The sequence below is a fragment of the Melitaea cinxia genome, chromosome 20 (genome assembly GCF_905220565.1).
Source record: "Melitaea cinxia chromosome 20, ilMelCinx1.1, whole genome shotgun sequence".
NCBI classification, from domain to species: domain Eukaryota; kingdom Metazoa; phylum Arthropoda; class Insecta; order Lepidoptera; family Nymphalidae; genus Melitaea; species Melitaea cinxia.
In genome coordinates this window covers 8934742-8951266 of record NC_059413.1, presented here as the reverse complement: position 1 = coordinate 8951266, position 16525 = coordinate 8934742, and the positions used below count along the sequence as shown (strand labels likewise).

The window sequence follows — 16525 nt, the reverse complement described above, 5'->3', positions numbered from 1 at the left end:
ATTTTGTGAGTTGTCAGTCGCGTTATTTCGGTCGCGTAATTTCTGCTGCATTCATCATCATCATCATCATTTCAGCCTATCACAGTCCGCTGCTGGACATAGGCCTCCACAAGTTCATATCAAAAATGGTGTGAACTCATGTGTATTGCACATAGTCACCACGCTGGGCAGGCGGGTTGGTGACCGCAGGGCTGGCTTTGTCGCACCGAAGACGCTGCTGCTCGTCTACAGCCTGTGTATTTCAAAGCCAGCAGTTGGATGATTATCCCGCCATCGGTCGGCTTATTAAGTTCCAAGGAAGTAGTGGAACTTTGTTATCCCTTAATCGCCTATTACGACACTCACAGAAAGAGAGGGGGTGGCTATATTCTTTGATGCCGTAACCACACGGACGTGCATGCTGCACCAGCACAGCTGCTGCATTCGATTTCATACAAAAGTCCAGTTCGTGCCACACGGTGACGCAAAATGTGTCAGAATTTTTCTGTGTATTTTCCAGGTTAGCACATATCGATGGCTAAATAAAATATAAAATGTCTGTGTGAACGTTTAATACTATTGCAAACATACTTTGAAAATAGTTTAATCTATCATGTTTAAAGCGTGTATTTTTGGTCCAGTCTAACAATTAGTTCCACATGATTCTACTTTAGTCATTAGTGTAATAAATGGTATTTTTATTAAAAAATAACTGGTAATATTATCAACTTGGTTTCATCATTATCATTACAGCCTATACAGTCCACTGCTGGACATAGGCCTCCACAAGTTCACGCCAAAAACAACGTGAACTCATGTGTTTTGCCCATAGTCACCACGCTGGGCAGGCGGGTTGGTGACCGCAGTACGGGCTTTGTCGCACCGAAGACGCTGCTGCCCGTCTTCGGCCTGTGTATTTCAAAGCCAGCAGTTGGATGGTTATCCCGCCATCGGTCGGCTTCTTAAGTTCCAAGGTGGTTGTGGAACCTTGTTATCCCTTAGTCGCCTCTTACGACACCCACGGGAAGAGAGGGGGTGGCTAAATTCTTTAGTGCCGTAGCCACACAGCACTTGGTTTAATATTTATAAAAAAAGACATTTTGATATGTCATTTGCCTTGCAACTACAAAGTGTGTGGAGTCTACAAAGTATTTCGTTTTGGGACAAAAAAAATATTTTGTCACGTACCTGTTAAGATTTTACAAAGGTAAGAATTCAAAAAAAAATATTAAATGATTCAGTTTTCATAATTTTTAAAGGACTATTTTCGATGCAATACGAGTAGACGAGTTTCAACTTGACTACGACCTAACGGTGCAGAGAAGTCAAAATTTTGTCATTTCCGTGATCATCACTTCTGTTAATATAGTGATTATAGAAAAATGATGAAAGACCTGTAACTTATGAATTAAGTTTAATTTATCATCCCAGAATAATGTAAATAATTTCTAAATTATATATATTTATTATAATCATATATAGGATTGCGGAAGACCGGGATGTCTGGCGCGAACTTGGGGAGACAGTGGACTATGTCCAGCAGTTGACTGCGCTAGGCTGAAGTGATGATGATGATGATGATATATTAATAACTTTCTGTGAATTATTAGATTGTTATTTTAAAATAGATGTATGTTGCGAAAAAATATAACCTATTAGTAAAACGTTATGGAATATAATATATAATATAATCGTAAAAATAGTCTAGATATGTTTTTTGTTTTGTTATAGCTGTAGTATGGCTCATCATACTCAACAAAAAAAAAGTAATGAGAGGGGTGGAGTAAATAATCGCGAAAAACGTAAAGAACAAGTCAACCTTGCCATGAGCCAACATCGAAGTAAGATGTCTGAAGAACAGCTTGAATAACGTAGAAAAAAAGATCGAGGAAGATATAACAGGAAAAAGAAACAGAGGTTAATAAAAAATATTTGGGAGTTAATTTCTCGGGCTCAAAGGACAGTAAAAAGCTGTGGAAAGCAAGATCTAAAAGATACCGTGATAAAAAAAATCCGTGAAACGAATTCGTCAACAGACTGAAAATTGTATTGATAATAAAACTCTAGCAGAAAGACCCATATCATCAAGCTCTAGATCTAGAGCAAAGTATAGCAGCAATATAGGGATGAAGAATAGAAGATATTTGAAATTAGAGAACAGGTTACTGAAACAAAAACTTCTATTGATGGAAAATAGAGTAAAAAATACCAAATGCGGTATGCCAGAGCTGTAGCCAAAGAAAACATGTTAATAAATAAAAAATATTAAATTAATTAGAGAAAACGAAAGATAGATTTAATAAAGAAGCAGATAGAAGATTTCTTCGAGAAAGATGAATGCAGAAGATTGACAGCCGGAAAAAAAACACTAACAAGAACAAAAGTTAAAAGACAAATCAGATTTTTAAGTGACACACTACTCTCCTTACACAATAAATTCAAAGATACCGTAAATTATAATATTTCATATTCTGAAAGTGTTAACCCAAGCCTTATTAAACACGTTTCTACGCAAAGAAATTTAGGATTAGACGTGCCTGCTAACGATTTTCATGTTCACAATGCCGCTTTATTTAAAATAAAACCGACTTCAATTATATCGACAAGTAATTCAACGTAGGTAGACGAAAAAATAGTCAAGTAAATACGTATTATCAAAGATTACTCCAAAAGTTGTATTCAATTCTCGATGAAATTTAAATGTGACCACATGATAAACATCGGCTTTCGATTAAATTAAAAATCATTAAAATCGGTACAACCAATAAAAAGTTATGCAGATTTTCGAGAGTTTCCCTGGATTTCTCTAGGATTCCATCATCAGATCCTGGTTTCCTTACTATAGTACCAAACAAGGGATATTTCCTTTCCAACAAAAAAAGAATTATGAAAATCGGTTCATAAACGACGGAGTTATTCCCCGAACATACATTAAAAAAAAGTATATATATATATATATATACGGTCGAATTGAGTAACCACCTCCTTTTTTTTGAAGTCGGTTAAAAATTAAACCAGTTACCGTTTCAGTTTTATCGAAAAGTAGTCGAAAAATTTATTATCGATCGAATTCTTCAGATGGTGGCTTCGAAAAAGATATTAAAAAGAAAAGATTTATAAATTCAACGATTAATGGTGTTAAATTTATGAAGCAAAGACAATACTCAAAAAAAATATGTGCGTTTACAATCGTCATCTTCTGATGAAAATATATTTTAATTCTTTGTGTTTAATGTCGTAATCTCATTGATTTCTAGTCTCCTATCTATGTTTTTTTTTACATTTTGTTATATTTTATGCATATTTTATAATACTCCGAATAATTATTTAAGAAATGACTTTCGGTGGCGTCATTTCTATCATCAAATCGTTTTTATTTTATTTTTTTATTTATTATCATTATTTTTGAGAAATACTTATCCTTTGATTGTAATGAATGTAATGTGAAGTAAATGTCGAGAACATTTCTGTAGTGTTAAGCGTCATTTCTGTTAGCAATTTTTTTGTTTGCCATTTTCTTAGATTTTAACAAGAAAGGAGCTAGCTATGTTTCTTTTAATACTATGTTGATATTTTCTTTAAATAAATTTAATTATTAAAAAATAACTAAATAAAATTGAAATTTTTATTTTTTATTTTTTTGTTCGTCAAAAGTAGAATGACCCAAAAACGTATTTAATTCTACAATACCACAAGCGACGTCGCATGTAAAACTAGTTATAGTTCAATTGATATTCAGTTTAAATTTGAAACTGTAATCAACTAATTAAGCATTGAAAACCAAATGTAGGTATAAAATTACATTTGTTATTTAAATACAGTGTAATTGACTTAAAAATTTAAAATAAAATTAGTGTGATGAGTGAGTTCCCTTTGAGAGAAGGTAGAATAAGTCAATAATACAAGGTAATGTAAGTTTAAGAAATCCGTTATCATAAGTTAAATTTTAGTGTTTCCAGATCAAAAAAAGATAAGTCTAGTTCTAAGTCTTAGGTCATCGCCAGCCGCATCTCTATAGACGCTGTATGGCTATGGATACTACTAGGTCGAAAAAATATTGTCAGTATAAAAATACAGTAAGGTGGCGTGTTGTCTCTTCCCCTTTTTTTAATTAAAATGTAATTAATTATTAATTATGTTGCAATCAAAGACAAAATTTTGAATGAATCATGTACAAAACTTGGCCCCTATTTCTTTTTGTTTTTATTTTACAACAACCTTGACTAATAACTTTAATCGTATAATTAATTATTTTATGGTTGATGAAAATTTTGCTATGATGTGCATGCTATATGAGTGCAATTGTTTGTTCTAGTCTAATCCAACTTTTTTTTCTAAGCTATATAATCTAAAACTCTTGCTGTATTGTATTAGTTAAATAATTATTACTCACTTTCATTATACATTTATTTTATTACTTTTCTTCTACAGTAAAATCACAATGGGGTACGTGTTTATCTCTAACTCTACAACAACAACCAATATTCTTTTTTACATATTTTCAGGCAACTTAGTCTTGATTAATTTAATATTTAAATATATATTGGTTTCAATAAAAATGAGTCAGTGGATAACAAGAAGCGATGCGGTGCACTGGTATATGGAGGAATTGAGCTCGCACGTGGTAGCGAAGAGCGGTATACCGAGTGATAGACACCATCTGGGAAAACTGATTTTTCAAAGCTTCAAAGACGCTCCTGATCATACTTTACAAGTAAATGAGTTATACTTTTCTGAACTTTGTATAAGATTTTTTAATAAAAAGCTTCACACCTCCACTTCTCTGCATCTTTTCTTCGCTACGCCCTTACTTACTGCACATACCCTGCGTTCTACATCCCTACCTACTTTCGCGATCCATCCACCACTGGAATCAACTGATAGCTGGCTACCAGCTACTTGCGATGACAGGTGCTAATCAAACCCGTCTCCAGCTGGTCCAAGGTCAGTCCAGTCTTTCCCTTGCAGTTTCGTACCCGCCATACAAACGTCGACTGCAGCCAGGGATAATAACGGGATCAAGGTTATCGTCGGCTACATTCTGGGTACACCGTGAGAAATTCACTGACATAGCATCCCATTATAACATATAGCTACTGTAATTAAGTTTGTTCTTTTATTTACCTCATTTCTGGCACTACGTTAACAAAATCGTGTATTAATGTCATAATAAGTAAAATGATACATTTTAGTCAATTTAAAATATCCTATCAGGTTAAAAGCTTTTTTTTAATTTTCAGATAGACGGTGCTACCGATGAATCAGAGACATTTGGCTCTGCACTGACAAGATCAGTTCAGTGTGCTACAGCTATGAGAAACTTAGGTTTAAAATGTGGAGATACAATTGTAGTGATGTCTCCGAATCACATTCATTTTTCAATCCCTATCTATGCTGCATTTTATCTCGGCATAACTGTCGCGGTTATCGATATGACTATGGGAATTTGTAAGTAGATATTATTATTTTCACTATTGCTTTCCATTATATTTATAATCCATCATCTTACAATTAAGAATGTTTGTAAGTGCTCACTATTAGTAATAAGACCACATTTGCATTTTTTTATACATAACATAAACATCCATGAGCTCTTAAGTGCCCATGCCTTTTTTATTTACATTTTAATTATCAAACGTTGAGGCATATTGGTTTCAACATTCCATTATTCAAACTAAGACCTTAGACCTAGCTTAGTGTCTCTAACTTGATGGTGAGTCTAAAATTGGCCGTGATATACAGGGTGTCCGGTAAAGAGTACGACAAAAAAAAGGGGGAGGTAGATGAAAGGCTGACCTACAACATATTAAAAAATAGCCCTAGTAAAAGTTTCACCGTTTTTAAGATATTAATTTTTTTGTACTTTTTTGGAAAAAGACATTTTCTTATCTTTTTTTTGTTGCTGTGCCTAAAAAACACTACATATTGTTTTTATTTTTATGTCAAATACTCTCAAGCGGTTGATTTATTATTTCATATATCATTTTCGGTAGACACAGTCATGGAACGTCGACAAAAGGAATTAATACTTTGTATTTTAGTTTTTGAAAATTGATTTACTCAACTTTGGTCTCCAGCCCTGAAAAAAAAATGTACTAGACTGCTACTGCCTATTGTAGAAATAAATTACCTGTTTTATTCGGAATTTAGAAAGGTATAACAATCGTACCTATTTTCAAAAGTAAAAAAGTTAGAGCATTTTTACTGCCGTAAGGGAGAGTTTACGAATAACGAGTAAATTTGATCAATAATTTAATTTCAATGTTTAGCAGTGTTATTACTGAAAACTTAAGTCAATTTAAGATTTCTTTGAGATTTAAGATAACATTTAATGTATTTTTGTTATTTTCGGTATTAAAAGTAATGAATTAAACGGTATATTACTCAAATGAATCAGTGCGCAGTGAATGTGCTCAAAAGAGTTTAGGTAACTAAAAGAAAAGTTAAATAAAACACACATTTAAGACAGGCAAACACTTTATAACAAATACTAAATATCAGTAACATTTAATAAGTGTTCAAATTGGTGGCCCCCACACTGATACAGACTCTGCACCTTTTTAAAAATTGTCGTTTTAATTTTCTAAGATTTAATGTTGAAATTTCTTGAGCAGCTGTAAATATTTGCTCACACGAAGACGTCTCGCTGGAGTTGCGGCGTACGTTGTGGTACCAACACGATGGCTGCCCTGCACACTACGGCCGTCAAGTGAGAACACATTTAGATCAATAGTACCCACGCCGATGGATTGGCCGATCGGGCGCAATAGAGTGGCCCCCACGATCGCCCCCTAAATCCCCTTGTTTTTTTTTACTGGGGCTGCTTAAAAGATAAAATTTATAATAAAACAAACAGAACGAAGAGCACTTATGAGCAAATATTTACAGCTGCTCAAGAAATTTCAACATTAAATCTTAGAAAATTAAAACGACAATTTTTAAAAAGGTGCAGAGTCTGTATCAGTGTGGGGGCCACCAATTTGAACACTTATTAAATGTTACTGATATTTAGTATTTGTTATAAAGTGTTTGCCTGTCTTAAATGTGTGTTTTATTTAACTTTTCTTTTAGTTACCTAAACTCTTTTGAGCACATTCACTGCGCACTGATTCATTTGAGTAATATACCGTTTAATTCATTACTTTTAATACCGAAAATAACAAAAATACATTAAATGTTATCTTAAATCTCAAAGAAATCTTAAATTGACTTAAGTTTTCAGTAATAACACTGCTAAACATTGAAATTAAATTATTGATCAAATTTACTCGTTATTCGTAAACTCTCCCTTACGGCAGTAAAAATGCTCTAACTTTTTTACTTTTGAAAATAGGTACGATTGTTATACCTTTCTAAATTCCGAATAAAACAGGTAATTTATTTCTACAATAGGCAGTAGCAGTCTAGTACATTTTTTTTTCAGGGCTGGAGACCAAAGTTGAGTAAATCAATTTTCAAAAACTAAAATACAAAGTATTAATTCCTTTTGTCGACGTTCCATGACTGTGTCTACCGAAAATGATATATGAAATAATAAATCAACCGCTTGAGAGTATTTGACATAAAAATAAAAACAATATGTAGTGTTTTTTAGGCACAGCAACAAAAAAAAGATAAGAAAATGTCTTTTTCCAAAAAAGTACAAAAAAATTAATATCTTAAAAACGGTGAAACTTTTACTAGGGCTATTTTTTAATATGTTGTAGGTCAGCCTTTCATCTACCTCCCCCTTTTTTTTGTCGTACTCTTTACCGGACACCCTGTATATATACGAATATAGTAATGTTTATTTATTTTTTCTTTCATGCTACATGCTTTTATACTTTTCTAAAACAGCGTCCGCTTCCAGCTTCGCGAGCACATCCTCAATAACGTCAGCATCCCTATTATGGATCACCGTTTTTAGGCTGTGCTCGAGAATCTGCTTACGGTTTGTCTCCACCTTCTGACGTAGTGACCGATTCATGTGTCGTGCTTGTCGTCGGTGTAATAGACACAGGTGTTTCTAGTCACCACGACCACCGCATGCGTGACACTATCATGCGTTCGAAGTCTCTCTGCCCTCGTCTGGACAACAATGACCTTTTCACTCGTCTGTCTATTCTACCGTCTTTACATTTTCTTAAGCTAAAATATTGTGATTTTCTTCAATGTAACTTTAAATATGCAATAAAGTATTAAATAAGCAAATAAAGCTGGAGTCTATTAAATCAACAAGAATCACTCTGTTGTTAATAACACAGTGATTTTATATATGTAGCACACAACAATCACAATTTATAGACATTACGGAATTCAAGACAGTTTATACTATCGAACTGTCCGTCGGATCAAGCAGTAACCGAGTTAATTCTGGTAGACTCTGTCTAGCTCAAATAGACGGTACTAGTAATTTAACTAATAAAGGTTATGACTTGAATTTGACAAAGATGTATCTACGATACATTCGCGAAATCATCCGTGATGTATAGTTAATTTTCTTAAGTTACCAGTATTTTAGTGTCACGTACTCCTAATATATAATATGATATTTATTTATTTTCAGATGACCTTCGAGAAACTCTAAAAAACATTGGTCCTAAGGTAGTCTATTGTCAAAGTGATAGAGTAGAGGTTGTTCGATCAGTACTGCAAATGTTAAAAGTTGATACACAAATTGTTACTTTTGATAAGAGTGATCAATACTTATGTCTTTTTGAACTTCTCAAGGAGAATGGAAGTGACATTTCGGTTAACGACTTCAAGTGAGACATTGAAATAAATATCTTAATAACAAGACGCGATATTTTCGCAGATTTAGTTCTGGTTTTGCTGAAGCAAAATTCGTGAAGGACCTCTCCTTCACGAATTTAGTCCTGACTAAAACTATAAAATGAAAAATGTTTTCATCAACACTTATTCCAAATCTTCTTACATTAAAAATGAAATTTTATATATTTTTTTCTAATTTATTATTACCTTTTCTGAAGTAAAGTATGAAGTATCAATTTTAGAGTTGCAGATTTCGACCCAGCGGAGACAATATTGTTGTTAATAGCAACTAGCGGATCAACCGGTTTACCTAAATCAGCTGCCATTTCTCATAAAAATATGGTAGTTACTGTACTATATTTGTGGTAAATATCACAAAACTTTTTCAAATACTTCATCACAACCATTTTCATCCATAGTAACTGTTTGTCAATGGCCGAGGTAATACAAATCTGCATTGTACCTACTGTAGCAAGGATTAAGGGGTACCGCTCTACTACAAAAATTTTTGAAATGATTTCTGCAATAACATATTAATTCTCAATTATTTATTAACATAAAACATTAAATATTTATAAAATTAAAGGATACCACAATGCATTTTCTACTTATTAAAAATAATGCCACAGTTATAAACTGCCATTCACAACATAAGGTCATAATTTCGGTAACGTACAATGACCAAACCTATTTATTTTTTCAGGACAAACTTCAAAAAGTTTCCTATGCCCACTCGCATGTCAGTTTTACTTTCACCTAACCAGTGGTATTCAGCGCACTTCCAGGTTGTCTGCTCGCCTATAATGAGGCACACTAGGTTACAATCATCTGCAACTTTGACACAGAAACATATCTGTTATCTCATCAATAAATATAGAGTAAGTTTAATATAATGGACATAATTCAAAAAGGAATATTTAATTGCTTACTTGCTGCTAAGATTTGTTTGGACAAAACAAAGTTGATTTTAATATCTTCTATAGCTTGGAGATGCACAAACTATCAAAACTTTTACTTCTTATTTCAATATATTCAATAAATATTCACAATGTAAATCAATTTTTAATGAATCAGTAAATTAAATGAATCGTAATTTCTGAATGTAAACGAAGAGAAAAAAATAGAAATGCTTTATTTATTGGAAAATGTATAATATGAAATACATAGCTTATATTCTAAACTTTCATCGACAATTAAATGTTTATGTCATTTTATCCATAATTCTTCATAGTTTTTGCACAACAGTGGCAATTGCGGCTGCACGACGTTTATTCATGCTGATCGCTCATCACAAATAGTTTGCGTGTGAACAGCTCGGACACAATTTCCGTACACTTACAAATAGACCCTACTCAGAAACAAAAAATCCGTACAAGTGTAAACAGTACAAACATGTCGGTAAATAATGTCTGACATTTATATCGGAATTTCTGCTGTAGTCTAAACGTAACTTAAGTATTTTGTAGTACTACATCAGGCTTGTCTCAAAAATTAACCTTTTTTTTTGTACCAAGTAGTATACTCAGATTAATTCCCAAAAGCAACGTCAGAAGGACAGAGGACTGCTTGCTTATTTTAAATATATCTATTATTTATAATATACTAGTTGTACTTTGCGCGCGTTGCTACGCTTTTTTTTTTGTCGTACCAACTCAGAAACCTTTGTGGGCTCAAAATCTCTCGTGATCAAATGCATAGTTTACGATTCTATAGAGGACATACAGACAAACATTATTTTTTATATATAGAAATTACTTTTTTTGGACAGCCAACATTCACTTTGTCGAGCACAATAACGTTACAAAATCTTATAAGAAACAGTAAACGTTACAATTGTAACTTAACAAGTTTTGAAACTATACTGGTCGGCGGGAGCTTTGTTCATCCTTCTTTTATTGAAGATTTGAAGGTAAGACTATATGTTTTAATGTTCTGCAGTTCTTGATATTAGTACGCCTGTAAGCAGAAGTAATTTACAACCGCGCGTTGTTTAATTTGTTTAATTTTATTTTGTTTAATTTACTTCATACAATTTGTTTAGTTTAGTTTATTTTATACGAAATAGCATGCTTTAATAACGAACACTAATCTAACAAAATCTAATAAGTATTACTTATTATTTTGTATTGTTTTGATTGAAATTTTGATTTGGGCAAATTGAAATAATGTTGAAATGATGTTGCAGACTGAATACAATCTTCAAGATAGATTTGCTTAAATATAATGTACAACTATAAATTTTTCTGACTACAAAAATAATTTGTGAATAAACACTTTTTGTATATGTTGTTACTTTATGATGTCAAATTAGACTAATAAGTGAAACTATTCTTATTCTTTAGAAAATTTCTCCAAAAACTCAAACAATAGTAATTTATGGTATGAGTGAAGTACCGGGACTTAGTTTCAACTTTGATTTAAATCGACCAACCTCTCTCGGAACGCCAATTCAGGGCCTGGAATATAAGGTGAGTATATTTCATTTGTTACCTATCAATATAATCTAATTTAATTGAGGTAGGGCCAGCCCGAAATATTGTTCTCAAAATATGGAGCAGCCCAACTGGGGAAGCGCCTTAACCTTACAGAAATTATAAAAAAAAAACATTTTGAAGTTCTTATCTTAACGGAAAAAATTAATTATTCACCAAAAAAACCTGACTGAGCCATGTAAGTGTCACGAAAATTTTAGGGCTAAGTCTAAAAATTTTGAAATTAATAAAATAATGAGTACTTTACATACCATTTATACATTAAATTTTTTTTTTAGTTTTGACGACATTATATGTCTAAAAATTTCAGTTAATAAATCCTGCAACCTTAGAAGTCATTGTGGAAGCTAACGTGCCTGGTGAACTGTGCTTGAAGGGACCGGGAGTGTTTAAGGTAATTTGAAATTAAGTCTTGAGCGAGCGCTTGTGACAGATGAAATGCTCTGTGACAAAGTAGGACACTTAGTACCTGTTTAAGCTGTTAATGATAAAGCTATCTGACGTATGACAGTATCACACAGATAAAAGTTTATCATGTGTCATTAACTCTCACATATTTCTATTCACAACTTGTTTCTCAAAAACTTATAGTTTAAAAGTTTATTTGAAAAAGGACGTAAGGACCTGTATTCTCATATGCTAATAAAGCCTAGACGTAACTCATATATGAGATACAATTTTACATCGGCTGATGAAACAGGCCTTGCGTAATGAAATCCGTCCAAATGTTCTTTAATATTCTTTATTCTTTGTTCTTCTCACAGATTATGTTCAGTGATGGCATTGAGCACCAGCACCAGAGCACCAGAGGCATTTGTTATATGAATTAGAAAAACTGAAAATATCAATACTTGAGTGACTTAAGTTTACGAATAGTAACAAAAATGACCTTGGTGTAAACAAAAAATATCTAAAAACAAGTGAATTAAGTTTTGGATTTATTTCGTATTAAAACGTTTAACAAGTTTGCTGGTTGTTCTTTTTCTCTTGAAATGTGCCCACAAATATGTTAATGGAATAAACAGTACCTATAATATTATACGTTTTGAACGAAACCTGCGTAGATTATTAATTTTAACTGAAACTTAGTCAAACTAGTATTTTAACGTTTAAAAACAAATTTCAAGTCGTTTTTGTAAGCATGAGAACATAATATAGGAAATCATTAAGGTGCATATGAATTATTTATCTATTTCAGGGCTACTACAACAACCCAGAAGCGACAGCAGAAATACTAATGGATGACGGTTGGTTAAGAACTGGCGATATTATGTACAGAGATGAAACATCCTACTACTATTATGTAGACCGAAAGAAATTGTTGTTTAAATATGATTGTAACCAGGTAAATATTTTCTGAAAGTAAATGTGACGATCCTTTATTTTTACTGCAAAAAATAAAATGTCAAAATTATTGCTTTTTTCGCACCTAACTATATATTTTTATTAATTTTTTTTTTCCTACTTTTTGGAACAGATTGAAATACCAAAACTGTTTATCCAGAGTATTAACTGATTTTAATTTACATAATTATAATAATGCAGCATCTTTAGCTTTAATACTAAAAGCGTTTTCTACTAGCCAACCTAAAAAGAAAAAAAAACATATTAACTGGTTATAAGTTCAGAATTATCACGATATTGAAAAGTTGTTCACGCTAACAAAGTAAACACAAACACTCACACACACCCACACACTCACTCATGAGTCTAAACATGCACACATAAAAACACACGTACAACACGCACGCACGCACACATACATGCACGACATACGCGCGCACACGCACAAACACCTAAACATACAAAAAATAGTATGCATAATATTTATGTGAAAAAGTAAATAGAAAATCTATAAGAAATACATAGTTACTATATATAAACAATAAAATGAATTAATTTCAAAGTTGTCGCTGTCAAACTTTACATTTCGGTTGAACACAATGTAATTGTTAATCTACACTCGCATTAATTATTGTTATTTGTTTACATATTATTACATATAGTATACTTGTTATGAGCATATAATGTAAATTTTTGCTTTAAATATGTTACGAAAGAGACTAACATCTCCGATACAGGCTATGCCTAGTTTAGATGTCATAAGGAAAAAAAAGAAGTGTAATGTAAGTTTATTAAGCTATGTAAATAAATAAATAAACATTAAAATGTAAAATGTAAAAAGTAACAGACAATAAAAACTTAGGCTATACATGTACCTACGCACGAAATAGACTTATTCATAATATTAATAAAGTACCTGGGTGACCGAGCTTGTCGCGCGTAAAAAAAATAAGATTAAGAGAGAAGGAGAAAATAGTTTTTTTTAACGTGACGAACTAAACTAGAGAGAGGTAAAAAATAATAGTCAGCTAATTAAAATTGGATTTTGAGGTCAAAATTAATTAAGACAATAATTAGAAAGTAATTTAATACAAAGTTATTCAATATCCTGGATTTAACCGAAAAAAAAATTAGGGTTTACACAGATTTGTATGAACCAACAACTTAAACTTACTTCTGAGAATTAAACGTACGTTTCTAAAACAATACAATATTATTTTAAAACAAAATTAAGGTTCGTAATATTTCTGGCGCATGGGTGGAGGTTAACTAAGGTCACTTATCGTCAACTGGATTCCGTGAACACGTGGCTGCGCCGTAGCACCACCGTGTTTATGATCTCACGCCGACTCCCGAGTTTCGTCGACCACACAATTCCACAGCACCGTCGTCCCCGCGATGACAACCGGAAGCAGGAGAATTATCACGTCGGGGTTATAAATATTATCTTTATACCAGAGGGTAGGTTTCTAATTATGCGGATCCGTACTCTGGTAATAGTACGGATTACACCGTAATCCGTACTACCTCACTGGGTTACCTGCTGGGACCTCAACAATACAGATGTATTGTTGAGGTCCCAGCGGGTAACCCACAAATTGTCTTGCCACGTGGTGTTAACGGGCACCAACAGCACAGCTCGTGACCGCCACGCCAAGGGTCCCAACAAAATCGCATCATGAACCAGGCCGAAGTTGAAGACAAAGGAAAAGGAAGAAGCCACACACCACCAGCGCTTAAATACCGTTGAGCCTACCCTACTCAGCGGACCGCCACCTATGGTTGCTTACGCACAACCACATGGCACAAGAAACACGCGAGAATACGCGAGGACACGCGCTAATAGCGACAACGCCTAGCAAAATAATAATAGCAATGACATCGATAAACGAAATATAAATTAGAAGAAAATGAAATATACGAGTATGTTACAAGCTTAGCTCGGTATTTTTTAGTAAATCGTGTCTTTTGGAAATCATATTTAAATACGAATTACATATTTATAAAATATGAATAATATTTTTTTACCGACAATAATAAAAAATATAAGTAAATATAAAAATCAAAAATAAAAAAATAATTAAAAAATAATAATGATAAAATATGAATATTTTTTTTCGATTTTACCGACATAATAATAAAAAATAAGAACTGGCTATTTAAATAAAAAATAACGAGAACAATTAGAAAAAAAAAGAAATAATAATAATCGATCTGGATATATGAAGATTAGAACCGTGGTCTTTTCGGTCGATCGCGACTCGCCGATTTCCCACCTGAGCTATTACAACTATATTGACAATTGCAAAATTTACCTTCGCATTCTAATGATATTGTACCCATTTTTTCATTGCCTAAAAACTGGGATAAAACGACTTTTTATAAAAATAAATCCTAGCTAGATTTATTTATCTCCCCCAAAATTCCCTGCATACTAAAATTCATGAAAATTGTTGGGGCCGTTTCCGAAATTCACATTCTATAGAACTATATATATTTACAAGAATTGCTCGTTTAATAGTATTAGATATTGAAATTATATACATAATGATTCACAAGAACATTTCCTTCTATATTGTAGAATTATAACTGTAGTTATAGAGCTTTACGTTATAATAATATTAGTATTTTAATAACTATGAATTCAAAATTCAACGGCGTAAGAGCTATTTTGAATATGAAATCATCTATATAGATTCGCACAAACATTCTATTATGCTATTTCTGTGCATGCCTAAATAATAATAAATCATATTTTATTGTGTGCAGATTTCTCCGCTTGAAATTGAAAACGTGATACTCACCCATCCAGGAGTATTCCAAGTTGCAGTCTCTAGTGTTCCACATGAATATGGAGATTTGATAGTCGCTTGCGTAGTACCACATGAGGGATACCAAATCACGGCCCAAGAAATCAAAAGTTTAGTTAAAGGTGACTTAAGTGCATGATATATTACTTATTTGCTTCATTTACAAAACGATTAGTTAAGTGACACCTCTACAGTAAATAATAGTAAAAAAAAAGTGTGGCACTCGGGGACTGCTGCGGAAAAGCTATTGCATAGCATTTTTATCGACTTATACAATTATAACCGACAAGAAAACATTTTTTTCTTTTATTGAATAAATGAGAAGTTAATATCGTTTAAAATATTTTTATTATCTTACAATACATGGAGCAGCTCGTCTCGATCCGTGCGAGCTTCGTACAATCGTACCATATACATATACACGTTAAGTGAACGCTCGGCCGAGCTACATAGTAGCGGAGTGGGGGGTTGGGGGTGGGGGGTGTTAGGTTTATTTTCGTTACGAAATTTCTTGATTCGGTCGCCGTGCTCAAAGCTCGCGACAAAAGCTATGCGATAGTTTAAAAAAAAACACGTTTTTATAAATAAACCAAGAAGAAAATCTTATCAAACTTTTTATTGACATCAGTCCTCGATAAGTTTACTAAGTTTAAATGAAATCTGAACGTTTGAGTGGGTCAAAATGAAGTCCAAAAAGTCAGTTACAAACATACAAACATACAGGTGAAGCTAATAAAAAGCGTGTAAAAATACGAAATGTGTATTTTGATTTGCTGTCATACATAAATATTTAAACAAACCAAAAATATGTTCATCGTTACTAATTTTAGCCCTGTTTCTATTTTCTAAAAACGATTCTTTTTTCTCATTAATCACTTAATGTGGAACATGTCATCTCATGTTTGATATTTAATGGTTTACTATAGATTATGTAGAGATTTAGGAACTGGGCTTAATCAATTTACACTAGATAATTAATTCGCTGATAAAAATACTATCTACATTTATTGTTTCATTTCAGAGTCGCTTAGTGATTCAAAACAACTAAGGGGAGGAGTTATTTTCCTAAAAGAGCTACCACTAACTTCAACTTCAAAAATCAATCATCCAAAACTGGCAGCTATGGTTTTATCTATGAGAAGAGAATAA

At 32.6% G+C, this 16525-nt stretch overlaps 1 protein-coding gene across 1 annotated transcript; it reads left to right on the top strand.

The window, feature by feature from the left end:
* The first annotated feature begins 4537 nt into the window (after nucleotides 1–4537).
* LOC123663712 (luciferin 4-monooxygenase-like) lies at nucleotides 4538–16525 on the top strand. Its single transcript, XM_045598378.1, has 10 exons — nucleotides 4538–4693; nucleotides 5220–5427; nucleotides 8525–8723; nucleotides 8973–9095; nucleotides 9434–9608; nucleotides 11073–11198; nucleotides 11533–11616; nucleotides 12421–12567; nucleotides 15336–15498; nucleotides 16398–16525. The coding sequence occupies exons 1-10, from the start codon at nucleotides 4538–4540 to the stop codon at nucleotides 16523–16525; spliced, it is 1509 nt and encodes a 502-aa protein (XP_045454334.1).

What these genes read in the sequence shown, in the direction of transcription:
- LOC123663712 (XM_045598378.1), top strand. Translation starts at nt 4,538, where the DNA reads ATGAGTCAGTGGATAACAAGAAGCGATGCGGTGCACTGGTATATGGAG. An exon ending in CTCCTGATCATACTTTACAA is followed by an intron (nt 4,694 to 5,219) that starts GTAAATGAGTTA and finishes TTTAATTTTCAG; the next exon opens with ATAGACGGTGCTACCGATGA. An exon ending in GTTACTGTACTATATTTGTG is followed by an intron (nt 9,096 to 9,433) that starts GTAAATATCACA and finishes TTATTTTTTCAG; the next exon opens with GACAAACTTCAAAAAGTTTC.